Below are 23,089 nucleotides of genomic sequence, written 5' to 3'. Positions count from 1 at the left end.
CATCAGTATGTATTATTTCCAACAAGTCTGTTGCTCGCTCCATTGTTCCGGAGAATAGAGTCTTAGTCATCTTGCCCATGAGGCATGTTTCGCAAGCATCAACTGATTCATAATCAAGTGATTCCAAAAGCCCATCAGCATGGATGTTCTTCATGCGCTTTACACCAATATGACTTAAACGGCAGTGCCACAAATAAGTTGCACTATCATTATTAACTTTGTATCTTTTGGCTTCAATATTATGAATATGTGTATCACTACGATCGAGATTCAACAAACCATTCACCTTGGGTGTATGACCATTGAAGGTTTTATTCATGTAAACAGAACAACAATTATTCTCTGACTTTAAATGAATAACCATATTGCAATAAACATGATCAAGTCATATTCATGCTTAACGCAAACACCAAATAACATTTATTTAGGTTCAACACTAATCTCGAAAGTATAGGGAGTGTGCGATGATGATCATATCAATCTTGGAACTACTTCCAACACACATCGTCACTTCACCCTTAACTAATTTCTGTTCATTCTGCAACTCCCGTTTTGAGTTACTAATCTTTAGTAACTGAACTAGTATCAAATATTGATGGGTTGCTATAAACACTAGTAAAGTACACAACAATAACATGTATATCAAATATACCTTTGTTCACTTTGCCATCCTTCTTATCTGCCAAATACTTGGGGCAGTTCCACTTCCAGTGACCATTTCCTTTGCAGTAGAATCACTCAGTTTCAGGCTTGAGTGTAGCTTTGGGTTTCTTCATGGGAGTGACAACTTGTTTGTCATTCTTCTTGAAGTTCCCTTTCTATTCTTTTGCCCTTTTTCTTGAAACTAGTGGTCTTGTAAACCATCAACACTTCATGCTCTTTCTTGATTTCTACCTTTGACGATTTCAGCATCACGAAGAGCTTGGGAATCGTTTCTGTTATCCCTTGCATATTATAGTTCATCACGAAGTTCTAGTAACTTGGTGATAGTGACTAGAGAACTCTGACAATCACTATCTTATCTGGAAGATTAACTCCCACTTGATTCAAGTGATTGTAGTACTCAGACATTCCGAGCACATGCTCACTAGCTGAGCTATTCTCCTCCATCTTGTAGGCAAAGTGCTTGTCAAAGGTCTCACACCTTTCGACATGGGCATGAGTCTGAAATACTAATTTCAACTCTTGGAACATCTCATATGCTCCGTGGCGTTCAAAACGTCTTTGAAGCCCCGATTCTAAGCCGTAAAGCATGGTGCACTAAACTATCAAGTGGTCATCATATCGAGCTTGCCAAACATTCACAACGTCTACATCTGCTCCTGCAATCGGTCTGTCACCTAGCGGTGCATCAAGGACATAATTCTTCTATGCAGCAATGAGGATAATCCTCAGATCACGGATCGAATCCGCATCATTGCTACTAACATCTTTCAACTTAGTTTTCTCTAGGCACATATCAAAAATAAAACAGGGGAGCTAAACGCGAGCTATTGATCTACAACATAGATATGTTAATACTACCAGGACTAAGTTCATGATAAATTTAAAGTTCAATTAATTATATTACTTAAGAACTCCCACTTAGATAGACATCCCTCTAGTCATCTATGATCACGTGATCCAAATCAACTAAACCATGTCCGATCATCACGTGAGATGGAGTAGTTTTCAATGGTGAACATCACTATGTTGATCATATCTGCTATATGATTCACGCTCGACCTTTCGGTCTCCAGTGTTCCGAGGCCATATCTGCATATGCTAGGCTTGTCAAGTTTAACCCAAGTATTCTGCGTGTGCAAAACTGGCTTGCACCCGTTGTATTTGAACGTAGAGCTTATCACACCCGATCATCACGTGGTGTCTCAGCACGAAGAACTGTCGCAACGGTGCATACTCAGGGAGAACACTTATACCTTGAAATTTTAGTAAGGGATCATCTTATAAAGCTACCGCCGAACTAAGCAAAATAAGATGTATAAAAGATAAACATCACATGCAATCAAAATATGTGGCATGATATGGCCATCATCATCTTGTGCTTTTGATCTCCATCTCCAAAGTACTGTCATGATCTCCATTGTTACCGGCATGACACTATGATCTCCATCATCTTGATCTTTTATCAACGTGTCGTCACATGGTCGTCTCACCAGCTATTTCTTTTTCAACTATTGCTATCGCATAGCGATAAAGTAAAGCAATTACATGGCACTTGCATCCTATGCAATAACGAGACAATCATAAGGCTCCTGCCAGTTGCCGATAACTTTAACAAAACATGATCATCTCATACAACTATTTATATCTCATCACGTCTTGACCATATCACATCACAACACGCCCTGCAAAAACAAGTTAGACGTCCTCTACTTTGTTGTTGCAAGCTTTACGTGGCTGCTATGACCATATCTCACAATCAGATCGCACCAAACTCGTAACTCAAATATTCACCTCCACGATCAGATCGTAGAAACTTTATTTTCTTGTTACAATGATTTTCCACTTCACTCTGAAATTCTTTGAACTTTTCAAATGTTTCAGACTTATGTTTCATCAAGTAGATATACCCATATCTGCTCAAATCATTTGTGAAGGTCAGAAAATAACGATACCCGCCGCGAGCATCGACACTCATCGGATCGCATACATCAGTATGTATTATTTTCAATAAGTCTGTTGCTCGCTCCATCGTTCCGAAGAACGGAGTCTTAGTCATCTTGCCCATGAGGCATGGTTCGCAAGCATCAAGTGATTCATATTCAAGCGATTCCAAAAGCCCATCAGCATGGAGTTTCTTCATGCGCTTTACACCAATATGACCTAAACGGCAGTGCCACAAATAAGTTGCACTATCATTATTAAACTTATATCTTTTGGCTTCAATACTATGAATATGTGTATCACTACTATCAAGATTTAGTAAAAATAGACCACTCATCAAGGGTGCATGACCATAAAAGATATTACCCATATAAATAGAACAACCATTATTCTCTGATTTAAATGGATAACCATCTCGCATGAAACAAGATCCAGATATAATGTTCATGCTTAACGCTTGCACCAAATAACAATTATTGAGGTCTAAAACTAATCCCGAAGGTAGATGTAGAGGTGGCGTGCCGACGACGATCACATCGACTTTGGAACCATTTCCCACGCGCATCGTCACCTCGTCCTTAGCCAATCTTCGCTTAATCCGTAGCCCCTGTTTCGAGTTGCAAATATGAGCAACAGAACCAGTATCAAATACCCAGACGCTACTACGAGCATTAGTAAGGTACACATCAATAATATGTATATCAAATATACCTTTCACTTTGCCATCCTTCTTATCTGCCAAATACTTGGGGTAGTTCCGCTTCCAGTGACCAGTCCCTTTGCAGTAGAAGCACTCAGTCTCAGGCTTAGGTCCAGACTTCGGCTTCTTCACTTGAGCAGCAACTTGCTTGCAGTTCTTCTTGAAGTTCCCCTTCTCCCCTTTGCCCTTCTTGAAACTGGTGGTCTTGTTGACCATCAACACTTGATGATCCTTCTTGATTTCTACCTCCGCAGCCTTTAGCATCGCGAAGAGCTCGGGAATTGTCTTATCCATCCCTTGCATATTATAGTTCATCACGAAACTTTTGTAGCTTGGTGGAAGTGATTGAAGAACTCTGCCAATGACACTATCAACCAGAAGATTAACTCCCAATTGAGTTAAGTGATTGTGGTACCCAGACATTCTGAGTATATGTTCACTGACAGAACTATTCTCCTCCATTTTGCAGCTGTAGAACTTATTGGAGACTTCATATCTTTCAATCCGGGCATTTGCTTGAAATATTAACTTCAACTCCTGGAACATCTCATATGCTCCATGACGTTCAAAACGTCGTTGAAGTCCCGGTTCTAAGCCGTAAAGCATGGCACACTGAACTATCGAGTGGTCATCAGCTTTGCTCTGCCAGACATTCATAACATCTGGGGTTGCTCCTGCAGCGGGTTTGGCACCTAGCGGTGCTTCCAGGACGTAATTCTTCTGTGCAGCAATGAGGATAATCCTCAAGTTACGGACCCAGTCCGTGTAGTTGCTACCATCATCTTTCAACTTAGCTTTCTCTAGGAACGCATTAAAATTCAATGGAACAGTAGCACGGGCCATTTATCTACAACAACATAGACATGCAAAATACTATCAGGTACTAAGTTTATGATAAATTAAAGTTCAATTAATCATATTACTTAAGAACTCCCACTTAGATAGACATCCCTCTAATCATCTAAGTGATCACGTGATCCATATCAACTAAACCATGTCCAATCATCACGTGAGATGGAGTAGTTTTCAATGGTGAACATCACTATGTTGATCATATCGACTATATGATTCATGCTCGACCTTTCGATCTCAGTGTTCCGAGGCCATATCTGCATATGCTAGGCTCGTCAAGTTTAACTCGAGTATTCTGCGTGTGCAAAACTGGCTTGCACCCGTTGTATGTGAATGTAGATCTTATCACACCCGATCATCACGTGGTGTCTCGGCACGATGAACTGTCGCAACGGTGCATACTCAGGGAGAACACTTGTACCTTGAAATTTAGTGAGAGATCATCTTATAATGCTACCGCCGTACTAAACAAAATAAGATGCATAAAGGATAAACATCACATGCAATCAATATAAGTGATATGATATGACCATCATCATCTTGTGCCTTCGATCTCCATCTCCAAAGCACCGTCATGATCACCATCCTCACCGGCTTGACACCTTGATCTCCATCGAAGCATCATTGTCGTCTCGCCAACTATTGCTACTACGACTATCGCTACCGCTTAGTGATAAAGTAAAGCAATTACATGGCGATTGCATTTCATACAATAAAGCGACAACCATATGGCTCCTGCCAGTTGCCGATAACTGTTACAAAACATGATCAGCTCATACAACAATTTATATATCACCACGTCTTGACCATATCACATGACAGCAAGCCCTGCAAAAACAAGTTAGACGTCCTCTACTTTGTTGTTGCAAGTTTTACGTGGCTGCTATGGGCTTCTAGTAAGAACGGTTCTTACCTACGCATCAAAACCACAACGATTTTTCGTCAAGTGTGCTGTTTTAACCTTCAACAAGGACCGGGCGTAGTCACACTCGATTCAACTAAAGTTGGAGAAACAGACACCCACTAGCCACCTGTGTGCAAAGCACGGCGGTAGAACCAGTCTCATGCACGCGGTCATGTAATGTCGTTCTGGGCCACTTCATCCAACAATACCGCCGAATCAAAGTATGACATGTTGGTAAGCAGTATGACTATTATCGCCCACAACTCTTTGTGTTCTACTCGTGCATATAACATCTACGCATAGACCTGGCTCGGATGCCACTGTTGGGAAACGTAGTATTTCAAAAAAAATCCTACGATCACGCAAGATCTATCTAGGAGAAGCATAGCAACGAGCGGGGAGAGTGTGTCCACGTACCCTGGTAGACCGAAAGCGGAAGCGTTTAGTAACGCGGTTGATGTGGTCGAACGTCTTCGCGATCCAACCGATCAAGTACCGAACGCATGGCACCTCCGCGATCTGCACACGTTCAGCTCGGTGACGTCCCTCGAACTCTAGATCTAGCTGACGCCGAGGGAGAGTTTCATTAGCACGACGGCGTGGTGACGGTGATGATGAAGTTACCGACGCAGGGCTTTGCCTAAGCACTACGACAATATGACCGAGGTGGAAAACTGTGGAGGGGGCACCGCACACGGCTAAAGATCAACTTGTGTGTCTATGAGGTGCCCCCCTCCCCCGTATATAAAGGAGGGGAGGAGGAGGAGGGCCGGCCAGAAGGGGAGCGCCCAAGGGGGGGATTCCTACCCCTAGTAGGAGTAGGTTTCCCCCTTTCCTAGTCCAAGAAGGAGAAGAAGGGAAAGAGGAGAGAAGAGAAGGAAGGAGGGGGGGGCGCCCCTTCCCCTTGTGCAATTCGGACTGGGCAAGGGGGGGCACCTCTGGCCGGCCCTCTCTCTTCTCCACTAAGGCCCATTGTGGCCCATTAATCCCCCGGGGGGTTCCAATAACCTCCCGGTACTCCGGAAAATACCCGATACACTTCGGAACCATTCCGGTGTCCGAATATAACCTTCCAATATATCAATTTTTATGTCTCGACCATTTCAAGACTCCTCGTCATGTCCATGATCTCATCCGGGACTCCGAACAACCTTCGGTACATCAAAACACATAAACTCATAATACGAATCGTCATCGAACGTTAAGCGTGCCGACCCTGCGGGTTCGAGAACTATGTAGACATGACCGAGACACATCTCCGGTCAATAACCAATAGCGGAACCTAGATGCTCATATTGGCTCCTATATATTCTACGAAGATCTTTATCGGTCAAACCGCATAACAACATACGTTTTTCCCTTTGTCATCGGTATGTTACTTGCCCGAGATTCGATCGTTGGTATCTTCATACCTAGTTCAATCTCGTTACCGGAAAGTCTCTTTACTCGTTCTGTAATGCATCATCCCGCAACTAACTCATTAGTCACATTGCTTGCAAGGCTTATAGTGATGTGCATTACCGAGAGGGCCCAGAGATACCTCCCGACAATCGGAGTGACAAATCCTAATCTCGATCTATGCCAACTCAATAAACACCAGCGGAGACACCTGTAGAGCATCTTTATAATCACCCAGTTACGTTGTGACGTTTGATAGCACACTAAGTGTTCCTCTGGTATTCGGGAGTTGCATAATCTCATAGTCATAGGAACATGTATAAGTCATGAAGAAAGCAATAGCAATAAACTAAACGATCATAGTGCTAAGCTAACGGATGGGTCTTGTTCATCACATCATTCTCTAATGATGTGATCCCGTTCATCAAATGACAACACATGTCTATGGCTAGGAAACTTAACCATCTTTGATTAACAAGCTAGTCTAGTAGAGGCATACTAGGGACACTCTGTTTGTCTATGTATTCACACACGTACTAAGTTTCCATTTAATACAATTCTAGCATGAATAATAAACATTTATCATGATATAAGGAAATATAAATAACAACTTTATTATTGCCTCTAGGGCATATTTCCTTCAGATTTTCTGTTGGCCAGTGCATTATTTATAAATTATTTATTTAGTTTTTTTAAATTTCAAAATCTTCCATCTACGCTGGGCTAAAATTTGCAACTCGAGTAAGGGAAATATTTAGCTTTCAAGATATCGAACCTAAGAACCCCCGGTGATGCTTTTAGAATGCGCCACCACCACTTGATGATAAGACATTTGTTCATCACATAAGTGTTAATAATCGTGAGACCACCATGGCTTTTAGGCTTACAGATAATCTTCCACTTAACAAACCGATACTTCTTCCTATTGTTAGCTGAAATCCAATAAAATCCACTCCGATGCTTGTTGAAACCATCATGGGTACCCTCCGGCAACATGTAAAAACCTATAAGAAACATAGGCAAGGAGTTGGTAAGAATAACTTTCCCTTCCTTAGTATTATACCTCCCACGCCAAGGCATAACCCTATTTCCCACTTTAAGAAACGGTTGGGGCAAAATCTTTCATGAAAAGCTTGGAAGGGGCAATTGGGATCCAAGATATTTAAAGGAAAGGAACCAAACTCGTAGTTAAGAAGGTGAGACACTCACTTAGCCTCATCCCCAGAGCAGCCAAGAACAGACGCTTCACTTTTAGAAAGATTGATTTTAAGGATAGATAAGGATTCAAAGCAGAGAAAAAAGAATTTCAGATTCGCAATACAAAGGTCATTGTTTTCTACCAGCACAATTGTATCGTCAGCATATTGAAGGTGAGAAACACCAGAAGGGATGAGATCAGAAACCACATGGGAAATATGACCAGCATCCGTTGCGCGACCGAGGATGCAAGACAATGCATCATCCACGAAATTGAACATAAGAGAGGAGACGGGGTCCCCTTGCCTAAGGCCGCGAACATTAGCAAAGAAAAGGGCTGACAACACCGTTGACAAACATTGCGGTAAGACCACCGGACACTAATTGCATAATACGATGAACATAAGCTCCATCAAAGCCCCTGGAAATCAGAACGCCTATGAGAAAGGACCAACAAACACAACCGAAGGCTTTCTCGAGGTCAATTTTCAAAATGATAGCATTTTTGTTTTTCAAATGCAGATTGCGGACGATCTCATGTAAGCTTACAATACCATCCAGAATAAACCTACCCTTGATAGAAGTAGATTGTGTCTGGGCGATAACACTGTGAGCCACCAGGGACAATAGGCGAGAGGGGAAGCCTTTGGAAGGAAACTTAGCAAGACTATTAATAAGGGCAATCGGTCTAAACTGACAAATGGTATCACCCCTCTTCACTTTAGGAATCAAAGAAAGAATAGCATAATTAAGACGAGAAATATCCACACTGCCTAAACAAAAACCTTGAACAATAGCATACACCAAGTTTTTTATAACAATCTATGGTATCTTAGGAGGGATTTGCTTATTGAAGGTCAACAATCTATGCAGAATATTATCCAAGTGTTGCTTAATATGAACCATCCATGTGCATCTATTCCTAATATTTTTAATGTTCCCTGGTGCATTTGGAAATCTAGGAATATTTTTAATGTTCCCTGGTGCATTCAAATCCAAGCCTCTACCCAGGTCACTAGTTCACCTTTACAGGCGGAAGCTTGTTCTCTACTTCTTGCTTCAGAAGTGACGCACATCCTGCAGATTAGAGAGCCGACGTTCCTCACTGACAATCTCACACTTGCTAACGCATCAGCTAGTAGGAACATTGCAGCAGACACTGTCCCTTGGATAATCAGACGTTCTCTTGCTGAACTCTACATGACCACTTAGGATCTTCGTTCGCAGGTGTTCCACACATCCAAGAAATTGAGGGCATAACTCACAATGTAGCTCATTAGGTTCTAAGCAGGTCCTTAGAACCTCTCTCAGTTGTTTCAGCTCAGCGCATGATCGTAGCACTTGCCATGTAATCTCTCTTCTCTCTACCTTAAATCTTCAGGGTATTGCATTCCATGTTGTACATGCTATTGAGTTGAATGAATTTGGCGCCTTGGGTGCCTTTCACCGTTAACCGTTAAGAAAAGAAAAGGCTCTGAAGTAAAAGTACGTCTGATGCGGTCTGTTCTTGGCAGGAACCATCGTATGCAATAAGGTGATCATTGAATCTCACAATATGTTGGCAGTGGAAGCAATTACGCTTTCAAATGATTATTTGGGGCCTGATGTGGCGGTACTAGCGGAATGAATCAGGTTGCCGACTTTCTAGCTAAACATTCTTTTAGGTCTAGCTTACTTGATTTTTGGAATTCTAATATCCTGGACTTTATCCTTCCCCAAATTGTAACAATATGTCTATCATACGAGGAATAAACTCGTTTTTTGTTCAAAATAAGAAGAAGAAAAACATCTGATAAGAGTTGAGTTTTCTCAGAAAAAAAACGAGATTCAGTGACGGCTTTTTTGGAGCACCACGTGTCGATGCCATGGCCAGACGTCAACATGCCACACGGCTGGCACCTCAACCACGATAGGGATTCGGTGTCCGCGGTGCCGCAGTTAGACTATGCGCGGGCGGTGGAGATCCGTCGCTGCTGTACAGAACTCACACCCTCCGGCGCCACCCAGACTACGTGGCGGACTCGCCAAACTGGGACTTCTAGTTTGCAGTCTGATAGCTCGTGGGTGCCAGTGATCGTCGACCTGATCGAGGAGGACGCCGCCGTCGACGCCTAGATCCATCGCCCGCCGCCGCATGTTTTTACTTTGTATTTATTTAATATTTAAGTTTAAATTAATTTGAACTGATCAATTTTCTGTTGGCCATTGTATTATTTAAAAAAAAATTATTTAGATTTTTAAATTTCAAAATCTTTCGTCTGCGCTGGGCTGGCCTAGGCCCGATGTCCATAAACGGACACTAGCGTCCGCTAAGCCAACCCGAACGGATAAAAAAGAACAAAATCGACGTTCGTTTGACTCACTACGTTTGGAGTTGGCTTATCTGCACCTCAGAGCATCTACATCCGTCAACACAAAATTCGGGCCCTCAAGCCCGGTCAGTGGATTGCTAGTGTTGCTCGTCCGCACCTCAGAGCATCTATGGCCACAGACATCAAATTCGGGCCCTCAAACGTGGGCGTGTCTGCAGGCAGTATATCTGGCCATCCACCGGGCTGGGCCGGGCTTTGGGCCGGGCCTGACCAAGCCCGAGGTAGAAAACTCAGGCTCGAGCCCGGCCCGGCCCGACCGTCGGGCCTACTTTTCAGGCCCAAGCCTGGCCCGCCATTGCAAAAAAACCACTGGGCCTCAGGCCGGTCGTCTTCAGTAAATGGCAAAAATAGCAGGCTCGGGCCCGACCCGTCCTAGTCTTCGGGCTCAAAATCTAGGCTCGAGCCCGGCCCGGGAGCAGCGTCGGGCCGGGCCAGGCTGCCCATGGCCAGGGCTAGCGGGCAGTGACCGGTCACATCTCAAAATCCGTGGACGCGTCTGCGGGCAGTGACCGGTCACATCTCAAAATCCATGGACGCGTCTGCGGCAGTGACCGGTCACATCTCAAAGTCCGTCTGATGCATCCAAGTACCTCATAGTTGATACCTTAAATTCATACAAATCATGCAAAATAATAAACTATGTACTATGTAGATACCCACGCTATTCATCGCCGAAGATGTCCATGAACTCCATGCCGGGCTCCGGGTAGATGGTCGCCTGCGCAACTCCAGCTCGTCGCCGAACTCACTAGAGGCTAAGAGTTCGTTGATCTCCGTCCTTTGCCATCGGAGGAAGTGCCGGTTGGCCTCCACCGAGGCTTCCGACTGGATGGACTGTAGGATGGCGGTCTGCTCAGCCACCTCCTCTGCTTGCGCGACCTCGTACTCCACCATGGAGTCCTACATGGTGAAGCCCAGAGCCGGCTTCGCCGCCTCCTTCTTCGACTCCACCTCCTCCTCCTTCGAATTTGCTTCCTCCATGGGTTGGCGATCCTACTCCATCTCCGGCTCTCGCCCCCTCTTTCTTTTCCTTCTCCTCCGACTCAGGCGAGTCTAGAGGTAGGCCGGCTGCGATAGGGGATTCGTGCCTAGCCCGGACCTCCTCGAGTAGCTGGAGGCGCCGCTCCGGCGTCAACATAGCGTAGGTGGTCACCTTTTGCCGGGCCATGGCTGTCACGGACGGCAAGCGGAGAGGATGAGAAGTGGGTGCAACTCGGGCTGGCGTTGTGGAAAGGGAGAAAGTGGATGTGGCTATGGCTGGGCTCACCATCTGGCTTAAATAGCCAGACTTTGATCCTCTGGCGGCGAGCCAAAGCGACGCCACACGACGTTCACACCCCAAAGGATACACCCTTCACAACATTGTGTTTCCAAGTGATTTCCTGTGGGACCCGGACGCCACTCCAATGCGGCGGACGCGTCCGGACGCCCCCGAGCCATTCTATATCTATTCTAGATTTGAGCTGCGATGTGCTGATCTCCTCCGCCACCGTCGCTCAGCTCTGTTTGGTCCAGAGGGAGCAAGGGTGGCGTTCGTCCGGCAATCTCACCGCCGCCACCGGCCACCGGCCACCGCCACGCCGACGAATCGACCGAAGGACTGAGAGGTGAGCTTTCAAATCTGTGATTTTGATCTTTGTCGTCCTGCTACCTCCCGTCCCTGAGATTGTTTCCCTCGTGTTCCCGCAGCCTGTTCGACGGAATGCCTCACACAAGCAGGGCAGAGAAATCGTCAAAGTCCTGCAACGAGGACAGTATCAGCGCCCTGCCGGACGACGTCCTGCACCATGTCCTTGGCTTCCTGCCGGCGGATGAGGCAGTGCACACCAGCCTGCTCGCCAAGCGCTGGCGCTACCTTTGGAAATCCATGCGCCGCCTTCGCATCAACGAAATGAGGAGGTGGGGGACGAGCACCGGCGGCGTTTTCCTTACCAAGTTTGTGAGCTGCCTGCTCCTCCTCCGAGACCCTGGCTCGACTCTGGATGAGGTCGAGATCAAGTATGATCATCTGGTTGAAAACGACCTTACTTGGATATCAACATGGATCCATCATGCTTTGTCATGCCAAACTCAGGTCCTCACTGTCAAGTTCCCTTTGCCGGTGCACGGCCCCGCTATTTGGATGGCCCTCCTCTGGTCTCCCGGTATTTAAGAAGATTAGAGATTTCTGAAGCGAGGTTGAAGAGCAACTTCCTAAAATTTTCAAGCTGTTCAACACTGGAGGATCTAAAGATGAAAGAATGTGACTTTGATGCTAGTAGCATCCTGTCCCAGTCTGTAAAACATCTGAGCATCAAGGATTGTTATTTCAAGGGTCATGTCCGGATTAGTATTTCTGTCCCAAATCTTGTTTCTCTGGAACTCAAATCATATGGAGGTAGAACCCCATTTCTCGAAAGCATGTTGTCATTAGAAACCGCAGTTGTCAGTGTTGAAGTCTGGTCGGTTGATTACTGTCGTAAAGGTTTTTCTGCTGGAGAGTGTTGTGGTACATGTCTAGATTGCTGTGGTAATGATGGCCTCAAGGGTGGTTGCGTACTTCTTGGAGGTCTGTCTTGTGCTAAAAACTTGGAGTTGATAGCTCATCCGGGAATTAATGGTAAATTCACACATATTTCCATCTTGATTTAAATGCATGACTGTTCTGATCTCTACAGTAGTCTCTGTCGGGGTCTCTATCCATCTTTGCATATCAGTTAATGACGAAAATAGTGTAGCCACATGTATTGCCACCAGATGAGCTCTTATGCTTCATTCTGTACATGTTAGAAATTCTATATATGTTTATGCGACTGCACTTTGAGATCTGACCCAATTCTAGTTGAGATAGTCTTGTGATATTGAGAATATGATATGTCAACACTTCTTTGTAAATGTAAAGAGAGTTGCTAATTATGACATACTGAAATTGCTTGTATACTTCCTCTAGGTATAAATTTTTAATGTTTATCCAAAGGCCGAACACACTTTCAGTACCAGTTCATTGTGGACTTTAAAACTAGATCCTTGACTGTAACTGTTTTGCACTTTGTCTTGTTCAGTTTATTTTCAAAAGGGATTTGAGATGGTGCCCTACATTTAGCAAGTTAAAGACATTGTTGCTGAACGAGTGGTGTGTGCAACCTGACCTTCGTGCACTAGTTTGTATGCTTGAACATTCGCCGGTTCTTGAGAATCTGACACTTCAATTGTGTAAGGTATATGGACAGCAGCAGATTTGATGCAGTGTTAAGTTTTCTTTTCATGCATGATTGATGTATATTGGTGAAATATTTGTCTGCTACAGCAAGAAAAACCTGCATGTGTGGTGGAAGTGGAAGAAAATCCTGGTTTGGTGGAGAAACCAGCGGCTATTTCAGGATACCTGAAGATTATTAAAGTGAAATGTGAAGACGTTGATGGCAGAGTTTGCAAAGTTCTGAACTTCTTGAGTACATTTGGCATTGAAATTACTATCCAAAGGACCAATGGATTGATGGAGAAAGTGTAAGTTAACTTGTGACTCTCCTTGGTTATAATACAGTTTAGTTATATAGGAAGCCTTCATACAATGGGGTTACGAAACACGATCATTATCTATTTTGTTGGATAGTATTATACAGTGAGGCATGTCAACTAATTAACTCCCACTAGGTAGGAAATGCGGTAATACAATCATTGAAGCATTGCAAATATAAAAAAAATAGCATAATGTAGTTGTGCTTATCAATCTAATATATCAAGTTTATATCAGAAGCATTGCATCAATACATACACATTCAGTACGTAGCAATTGGTCCATGAAACAACAAAAGGCTTCAGTCCAAAAGCAAACTATACATATTTAGTACATAGCAGTTGGTCCAGACAACTACAAAAGACTTTAGTCCAAAAGCAAGCCAAGACAATCCATCATAACATAACAAATACAATAACCAGGTCGTGGCATGTCTTGATCAAGCGAGATAATAAACCTACTTAGTGGTGGTTCTGGATAATTTGTTTACACAGTTTTTACACAACATAGCAGTAAACTATATAGTATACTATTAGATAGATATCTCTATAGAGACGCCTGCCATCCGATTTACTTGCGTGTTGCGATATCTGCTGAAGGATATATCGTATACTTGTAATCATGTGTAGAGTCATGAATAAAACAATAGAACACCATTATCTGATACTCTGCATTTGCAAAACATTCTGTTTCCAGATTATAGCTCGTCCTATGAGCCAATTATGGTAGACCTCGAAAGCATAGAGCAGAAAATTACTTAGTCATGTCACTTCATGGCTTCAACTGTTCATAACTCAACAACACAAATCAAATAGAAGATCGAGAAGTCCTCATTAGCACAACACAGAAACCAATCTATATAAATAAATAACCAGAGTTTGTTGGAGTAGAGTCCAATGATGTGAGACCTGTATTTTTTTCAGACAAAAGATAGCTCAACTAAGATTGTAGCTTTAAATAACTAATGGCTCTACCCAATCAATATCAATGTCGTCAGGTGACATAATGTTTATCCTCTTGATTGCTAACTCAAGTAACAACTGTTTTGTAAGGAAAAATTCATTTTAAAGGATGAAACTACATGGAAGGAAAAACATAAAACAGGGAATATGTTTCCAAAGAGAGATTAGCAAACTGCATTTTAAAATATAAGTTGATTAGTTATCTGCATGTCACTCAAGGGGAAACATTAAATGCATACTATTTTTCACGGGTAAAAGGGTGCATACTTCAGAAAGCACCAATTGACACTTCCAGAACACACACACACACAGGGAAGGGGGGGGGGGGGGGGGGGGGGAGGTATCTGGCCTGGATGAACGGGGATCAGGCAGAACGCAACGAAGCAGCAAGATCCTGGATCACTGTAAGCATAAGAAATCCATACAATTTCTGATCAGAAAGAGAAAAGACAGTGCACTGCAGGAAAGATATTGGCATCTGCATTTTCCTCGAAAGTGCCAAAGTTACTAATACAAGGTAGTATTATAAGAATGGTTTTTATACAATGAAGAACATACCAACTCCATATATGCAGATACCACTCCAAATGAAATATGTGAGTAGATGAGTACATTTAAACTGATAAGAAAAAAAAAGAATATCAAGGAAAGCAAGACTACAGCAGGTTCGAAGAAATAAGTAGGATGTGCTTCGATACTTGGATGCCTTGTGTCTAGACTAGGAAGACAACTCAAATATAAATATGGTGATATGATTAGTTGAAAGTTGCCGGCATCCAAAGAATAATAATGACTGCAGTCTATTAATTAAAGGACACTTCTGAAAGGAACGGACATTCTGCAATGGTATCTTTTTTGCATGAAGTTAGTATTTTTTGTGTTTTTTATTTTGTTAGAATCCTATAAAAAGATCATTCCATAACAATATTAATATCAGGCAATTCCATACCATAATAACTAAAAAAATGCCAGGAAATTATATGGATCACTCAAAATACAAACAACTACATGTGAAGTTACCAATTAGAGTGACAACACAGTACCTACTGGCCTGATGCATGCCTATTGGCTACCGCCAACATTGGATTGATGGATAGCAGTCTATATTTAACATCATGCAATTTATCAATAAGCAGGAGGACAGTTCTCAAATGATTTGATGGAAACTTTTGTTTGTAGTTTTGAGATCGATAAGATGAAATGCGGTATGCTTAATTCAAGCATATATCTTAATAGATGTAAGGTCTGCAAGCTTGAAATTTATGTAGACTATATGTTGTGGACGTTTCGCCATTTGTAGAATAAAGGTGAGGATAACACCTATTAATGGATTCATGTCACCGGAATGGCTGCAAGATATCAATAAACCTGAAGGCATATCGATATAAAATTTGTGGAGGTTATTTAATTTGGGTCTAGCATTCCTCAGATTAAGAATGAGCAATACATGACACTAAAAATATACGGAAGAATATAGGTACATAATAGTACAAAGAAACTGAAGAAGCAACATCTCCTATAGCTTGTGCACAACCCCACAAACTTGACAGGCAAACAACAACACCATCTTCTAACCCGCTAGTTCATAGAGAGAGAAGTACAAAACTAAGGGTAGTTGACCAAACATGCTAGCAAGGAGCAACAGTTGTAACAGACCAATCAAAAGCTACATGCATAGCAAGCTGAATTCAGCAACAGCAAAGAGCTAATGCTTATGGTGATGATCCAGATGGAACAAAGCCGAGAGGAGAATGAGGCATACCGTTTTCTTCTCAACGCCATGTAGCTTGCTTATGTGGGCGGCAACACCACTGCCCGACGCCCACGGCTCAGCCACCCCGTTAGAAGCCGCGGCGAAGCGCCCAAACATTGTGCCTCGCGGGGCGCCCATGGTAGATCACCTCCGGTTGTCCTCTTCCGGGAGGTGCACGAGTGCAAGGACATCTCAATGCTCAGATCTAAATTGGAGAATCCAGGAAATACATTAGTATTAGGGCACAAATTGTTGTACTGTACTTTGTATCCCCATACAAACTTGCTCCATAAAAAGGGAAATTGATGATTGCCCAACATATCATACAACAAATACCAGACCAAATCACATATGACCATTGTACCAAGTCATCTATCATTAAGGCCAGACAGGTAAACTTTTCAATGATTCTAAATTCTAGCCATGCATGAGCTATAAAGAAGCAACAAAGCACAGTAAATATAGCTAATATATGTGTTATGTAAGCATTCTAGCCAGAACCTACAAACCCAGTGGTCGACATTAAACCTGGAGCCGTATTACCAAAGCACCATACAACCTCACGTGTGGCAAATTAATAATGTGATCAAACTGTATAATGTATCATCTTTTTTGTCTCACAAAAATATGGGCGCATCAAGCACTGAAGAGCTAGTAATAAGCTTGGAGATGGAAACATGCAAGTTTTACCTTTGAAGGGGAGCAATCACTCGAGGCAGTCTGATCCCACACAAGATCCTTTTCTTCGTTTCTATCTTCCTCGACGTGCTTGGTCAAACGGTATAGTTTATCTTTTATTAAGTCGCTTTGCACAAACTCTCAGATGCCATTGCCCGCGAAGAAGCCGCTAACAACTTTCTTTGAGAGGTCTTCAACTCAGATAAATTTGCATCGTCCATTTAAATTATTGTATGATCTTGTAAGTAAACCAGAACATATGGCCGAATCAATGAGAGCATAGCCCTGAATGCAAATATTAGAGAAATAAGCCACAAATGGAGGATCAAGTTTATCAGAAATAGCATGCATAGATTCAGCCATATAATGTCTGACGTCAAATGATTCCTACAACAACAGAACTGGATGGAACATAAATAACCGGGAAGGATAGAATTGAGCGTATACATGCTCTAGTATTTGTCAGATCCTAAGTAGCCTAGAACAATTTTATAGCTGAGAGATCTTTAAAGAACTAACACGCCCATATAGTTGAGAAAATAAAAATCAAATATAAAACTTATGCCCAAATTAATATATTCATTCAGACCTGTCACTGAAGACCAGACACAGGACATGTCTCCACTAACCAATGACCAGTTCAGTTTTGTATCATAAATGAGGTAAAACTTATGCCTCATATTAGTCCATACATTTGAAAAGAAGAGCATTACTCTGCCATAAACCACAAGAAACACAATCAATGATATGGTAGATTACCTGACCATCTCCTGTTGCCCGGAAAAAAGGTTCCTGACCGTCATTGTTTTCAAGGCGGCAAGGCGTCCTAAGGAGAGCACCATCCGCCTTAGCGCCTAGGCGACGCCTAAGCACCTAAGGCGGACGCCTAAGCGCTTAAGGCAGGCATATTTGTAAGGCGCTGACAGGGCGCCTTATCGCCTAAGCGTCTAAGGCAGGACGCCTAAAAACAATGCTGACCGTGACACCGCTTGAAGCCTTTTGATAATGAGACAACTCTTGTAGATGACGAAAAATCAACCGGGAGAGAACCAGCATAACGCCCTGATGATCAGAGACAGAAGACGCATAGATAAACATGGATAACTGGAGCAAATTGATGATTGAGAGGAAGAGTACATAAATAGAAGACACACTTTTTCACTAAGTTGTGTTAAGACAATATATTAAGTGTTAGGCATGAGAAGAAAAAAGAAGCATAAGCAACAATAAACATAAATAACTCTTTGCTAAAATCATGGTATATAGATGATGTTGAGTGGTTGAGGTGCTCATGGCCTAACTAAAAATGATGGTAGCCAAAATAGATTATAGAAAGAATATATGCAGCTGCACATCAAGTATATCTGATGTTGAGTTGTTGAGGCTTGGACCATCAATGCGGTTGATGCTGTCCACGGCGCTGCCATGAAGTACCTGATCGACAAATAAAAAGAAACAGTTACTTGGATTAGGATAGAAACATGAGCACAAGAAAAAATAGGGGAAAAATTAGGTGAGTGAGCATATTATGCATGGCAGGCCTGTTTCCAAAAAAAAAGCATACAACCTCTTCTTCCTTTCAACATATCAATGTTGCAATCGTTAGTTATGAATGTTGCAGCCATGTGTGCCACTAATTAAATCAAAAGGAACTCAACTTTTATATTTTGACTCATTTTCAACATTAATCTTGAGCTCTTGTCATTTCGCATATTGCAATGGAACCATCTTTAGGATTAATATAAATTAGGGGAAAGTGTAGTTCCAAGGAATGAAACAACACATGAATTATTACAAAATAAATTCATAAAACATCACACGAATGTAGCGAGGTGAGTATTTTCCAATTTTATTATAAGCATAAAGTTAGCCCTTCAGGCATGTAATGCAAATATTAAGCTGAAACCTAGACATTTATAGCAACTACCATAACTCAGATTTGACCAAGCAAAAGCCCTGACAAAGAACAAACCTACAACGATTGCTACTGGGCAAGACATGAACTGTCCATATATACTATTAATAGATCTGGAAATAATATAATGTAGCCTGAAGATAACGAGTTGGCCAATCAATGACATACCATGCAACATTATCCGATTGTTCTTATTGTGCAAGGTGTAGTTGCAGAATGGGACTAACAAATTTAGAAATAGCAGACAGTACATATACACGAGTGATGGTCAAACAAAATAGCTGCTCGCTCCACACAAATCCTAACCAGCATCAAATCAAGTAACTATTCAATTAACATAAATGAGAGACAAAGAGTGTTTTCACCTCGAGATTAGACCATCGATATGGTTGCGGTGCTGTCGTCCACGGATCTGCCATGATGTTCCTTATCGACAAAATAAAAGAACCAATAAATTCAAATTGGACAAAAAAATGAGCTAAAGCAGAATAGAACTTCATAAATGTGATCCAGTTCAGAACCAACATCATCTCCTAGAAGCAGAAAAAAATTCAAAGAAAGCCGCTATATGCACAGAAGTTCTGGCAAGATAAAAGTTTCAGGCCTAAATATGCTTCTCTCAATCTTTAATATTTTCTGCATTTTACATTGAATAAATATTACAGTACATGGCAATAGTGCGGCCAAAGGCAAGAAAACCTATACTTCATTTGCACAGCATGTAACAAATATAGCATTGCAAAAAGCAACAAAATCTTCCAATCTGCATCAGCGACCTGCGAGCCAAGATCATTGGTCGGGGGGGGGGGGGGGGGGGGGGGGGAAGCTGCTCCCCCTGTGCGCACTCCTAAAGTGACGTGAGTGGTGGCTGCGCCCTTCCGAAAGATGCAAGAGAAGGAGGACAAGAGGGGAGGGTCGAGAGGAAGCCGACGGGGAGAAGAAGAAGAAGGGCGGGGATAGTGGCTGACGGGAGGAGAAGATCCTTGGTGGCTGGCGGCGGCGCATCTGCGAGGGAGAGAAAGGAGTGGGGCTGGGTCGAGAGCTTCGGCTAGGGTACTGGCTCAGCCAACCAGGCTCCTCGCCTTTACCCCCAAGAGCTAACCACAGGCGAAGTGCCATGCAAGGGACAAGACATGGGATGTTGAAATTACCCTCGGCGTGCAACCAAATTAACACGCGGTGGCACGCTATTCGCATAGATAAGAACCAGCACCGGCCGCAGCACCCTCCGCAGTCACTGACGCTTGTAGCACGTCCTATTTAGGGCCCGCATGTCATTGCAATATATGAAGGCAGTGAAAGTGTCAAATGGAAGGCACTATTCATTGCTTGTTACATCAGTCTTGATCCAACGGTCCAGATCGTTTCATCTGAAGATCCAACGGCTGGGATATGTTTGGACACTGAATCCGACGGTCCATAGTGCAAGTGCCTGAGAAGGCTCTATACTTGCCTGGACTCTTAACAATGGGATGGGATGCGAATCGATGATATAAGCAAACATGGGTGGCCTTTGGTGCTGCTATGAAACATGGGTGGGCTTCATGTTAGCATATTATAATAAGTGAAATAGTAATACTAGGTGCACGGTGGTGAAGAATACCTCCCTGCTATAATTCGGGTTCATGTGCAAGCCTCCTTGTCAAGAACAGAGCAAACTTCTTTCTTCACATGATTCCCCTTCTGACGTATCTTTTTTTCTTACATATACTTGTACAGGATTCGGTTTCAAGAGTTGGGAGGAGCTTTTAGGCCACTGATGGAGGTACCAGCCAACCATTGAGTTTCCAGAGGCGGCGAGGCGAGGAACTTTGGGATGTCAGATGGACGTACCATCCCGTGAGCATTCAGGAATGCAAGGCTTGAAAAACTCATAGCTGTCTTTCTTTCGTGTGAACTCTTATAATTTGCAACTCGAATCCATTGAGATGTCTAAACTGATTACTCTGCTTGGTGTAATAGAATCGGGGAAAACGAACATAATCTTACTATGCCTGGGCTATTGCTAATGCCCAGTTCAGGGGGAAAAAGGAGTATATGGCTTCGCCCGGGTTCGAACCGGAGACCTTAACCAACTACACCGCGAAACCAATTCTGTTTTGTTTTCTGTACAAATACACTTGTTTCGTTTACTTGTTCCCTTACTTGCTTCCCACGTATGATTGACCAAGATAAACTATTTTCCATGCTTAGGGTCGGCTGAAACATTTTCAACCTGGATAAACTGGAAAAAACAAAGAGATGCAATTCGTAAATGACCTGCAAATAGTTCATGTTGAAGCAAGAGAGAACACTAACACACACATACACTATATATATAAACACAATCTAAAATTCCAGAATCATAATTACCCTGAACCGACGCAAAAAATGTACTAGGAGCCAGCAGTCTTCAGCTACACTCCAAGTGCCGTATTTACTACTCCCTCTGTTCCTAAATATAAGTCTTTTTAGACATTTCAAATGGAATACAATATACAGATGTATGTAGACATATTTTAAAGTATAGATTTATTTATTTTGCTCCGTATATAGTCACTTCTTAAAATCTCTAAAAAGACTTATATTTGGGAACGGAGGGAGTAGTAGCTAGGACCAAATTCTTTGAGCGGCTAGCTAATTATTACTTGTACTGATACTAAAACTGTTATCTTGGATCAAAAGACCAAAAGGCGTTCCCTCATAGGTACCTAAAAAAGGGGCATACTTTGTAGATGACCAACTGATCAGGGTAAACCGCACATCATTTCCATTTGGTCGCCCTAGTATACATCAGTGTTTTAGAGCAGATTTTGCAACAGAGCCCTCAGGCGGTTTTGACTTCCACTCCGCTCAACTCGAGCATTCACTCATATTCTCCTACAATATTTTATGTAGAGAAATAATAGATGTCGCTAAAAAGGAGATTAAACAAGGCGGTTATTAAGGAGTTGCTACATAATTTCACCGACGTGAAGGTGACCTGGGTTCGTCGAACAGCGAACACCGCCGCGCATAAATTGGCTAGGGTAGGAGTAGGAGAGGAACTGTGTAAATTGTGGCTTATGGTGCCACAAGATTTCATTCTTGACGTGGTCTCATCGGAGATCCCAGACTTTTAATAAATAAAGCGGTGGTTTAATTCTAAAAAAACAAACAAGGCGGTTATGAAATACCCACGGGAGAACACCCACCTGACACGGTTCCTGACGCTGAACTGCCTAAAATACTCTAAAATTCCCGTGTCCCGTGATGGTTCGCCCAGGGCCCACCGTGCCGATCCCATCACGGATTTGTTGTTCTTGCTGTTGCCGACCGCATCGGATCGCGGAGTCGACCCCACACAGGTTCACATGCCAAACATTACGGGAGAATCATTGTTGGGCTCCGCATTGAGATTTTAGGTGCCATCTACTTTGCGAGCCCCGTTGAATCTCTGCTCCTTGTACACTAGGTAACTCCGAATTGTGACAAAAAAAGATGCAAGATCATTATGAAAGTCGCCCCATGATTTTTTCCAGGTTTCCTTTAGGGAGTCTTTGCGTTTGGTTTAGGGCGGCGAGGCAGCGTCACTGTCCCAGTGTAGGAATAATGTTCTTCCTGCCATTTCTCTGTCCCGTTGGTGTGCTTATCGTCCATGGAGAGTGTGCAAAGCCGTGTCTCTAGTGGATCTTTCAGGATCCGGTTGGCTTATGTCTCCGGTGGATCCGTCTGGATTCAACCGAGTTTCATGGTCTATGGAGTTTCTATATGCCCTTGTCGGCGTTTTCTTCTCAGGGAAGGTGATTTTTTTTTTCACCGATCGCGGTCGTCGGTGACACTACTAGGAAAAGGCCTACTAGTGGCGCATCAGTTTTGCCTACTAATGGCGCACTACTGGTGCGCCACTAGTACCACGCCACTAGTATTAAATACTAATGGCGCACCCCTGGTGCGCCATTAGGCGCACCTCTGGTGCGTCACTACTAACCCTTAGGTGCTCCACTAGTATTCCCTCTAGGTGCGCCACTAATAGCCTTATAGGTGCGCCACTAGTAATAAAGGAAGGTGCGCCACTAATAAGGGCTGAAATGCGCCACTAGTAATGTATTTGGAAAACAAAAAAAATCCAAATTTACAGAAAACAACCTATAAGGAAAAATAATTTAAAAACAAAAAATGAAATAGAATCATAATTTTTATTATAGTAAGAATATTACAATGTCTTTACAAATATCCAATAAAAGAAAAATTACAAGGAAATAAAAGAAAATTCTAAAACTAATCTTCTAGTAAT

General features: G+C 42.8%; 1 protein-coding gene across 1 annotated transcript; it reads left to right on the top strand.

Moving 5' to 3' along the window:
* The first annotated feature begins 11,442 nt into the window (after positions 1 to 11,442).
* Positions 11,443 to 21,126, top strand: LOC109745683 (F-box protein At5g03100-like). Its single transcript, XM_040393293.3, has 6 exons — positions 11,443 to 11,637; positions 11,720 to 12,174; positions 12,531 to 12,565; positions 13,072 to 13,227; positions 13,317 to 13,516; positions 20,554 to 21,126. The coding sequence occupies exons 2-6, from the start codon at positions 11,733 to 11,735 to the stop codon at positions 20,615 to 20,617; spliced, it is 897 nt and encodes a 298-aa protein (XP_040249227.1). The 5' UTR covers positions 11,443 to 11,637; positions 11,720 to 11,732; the 3' UTR covers positions 20,618 to 21,126.
* Positions 21,127 to 23,089: the final 1,963 nt, after the last annotated feature.

This window comes from Aegilops tauschii, chromosome 6 (genome assembly GCF_002575655.3).
Source record: "Aegilops tauschii subsp. strangulata cultivar AL8/78 chromosome 6, Aet v6.0, whole genome shotgun sequence".
NCBI classification, from domain to species: domain Eukaryota; kingdom Viridiplantae; phylum Streptophyta; class Magnoliopsida; order Poales; family Poaceae; genus Aegilops; species Aegilops tauschii.
The sequence above is the reverse complement of the archived record's forward strand: the minus strand, read 5'-3'. Positions and strand labels throughout refer to the sequence as shown.

Bases quoted from the DNA above. Each gene is read 5' to 3' on its own strand.
- LOC109745683 (XM_040393293.3), top strand. From the start codon at position 11,733: ATGCCTCACACAAGCAGGGCAGAGAAATCGTCAAAGTCCTGCAACGAG. The intron at 12,175-12,530 runs GTATTTAAGAAG...GTACATGTCTAG, and splicing joins GGCCCTCCTCTGGTCTCCCG to ATTGCTGTGGTAATGATGGC. The intron at 13,517-20,553 runs GTAAGTTAACTT...ATACTTGTACAG, and splicing joins AATGGATTGATGGAGAAAGT to GATTCGGTTTCAAGAGTTGG.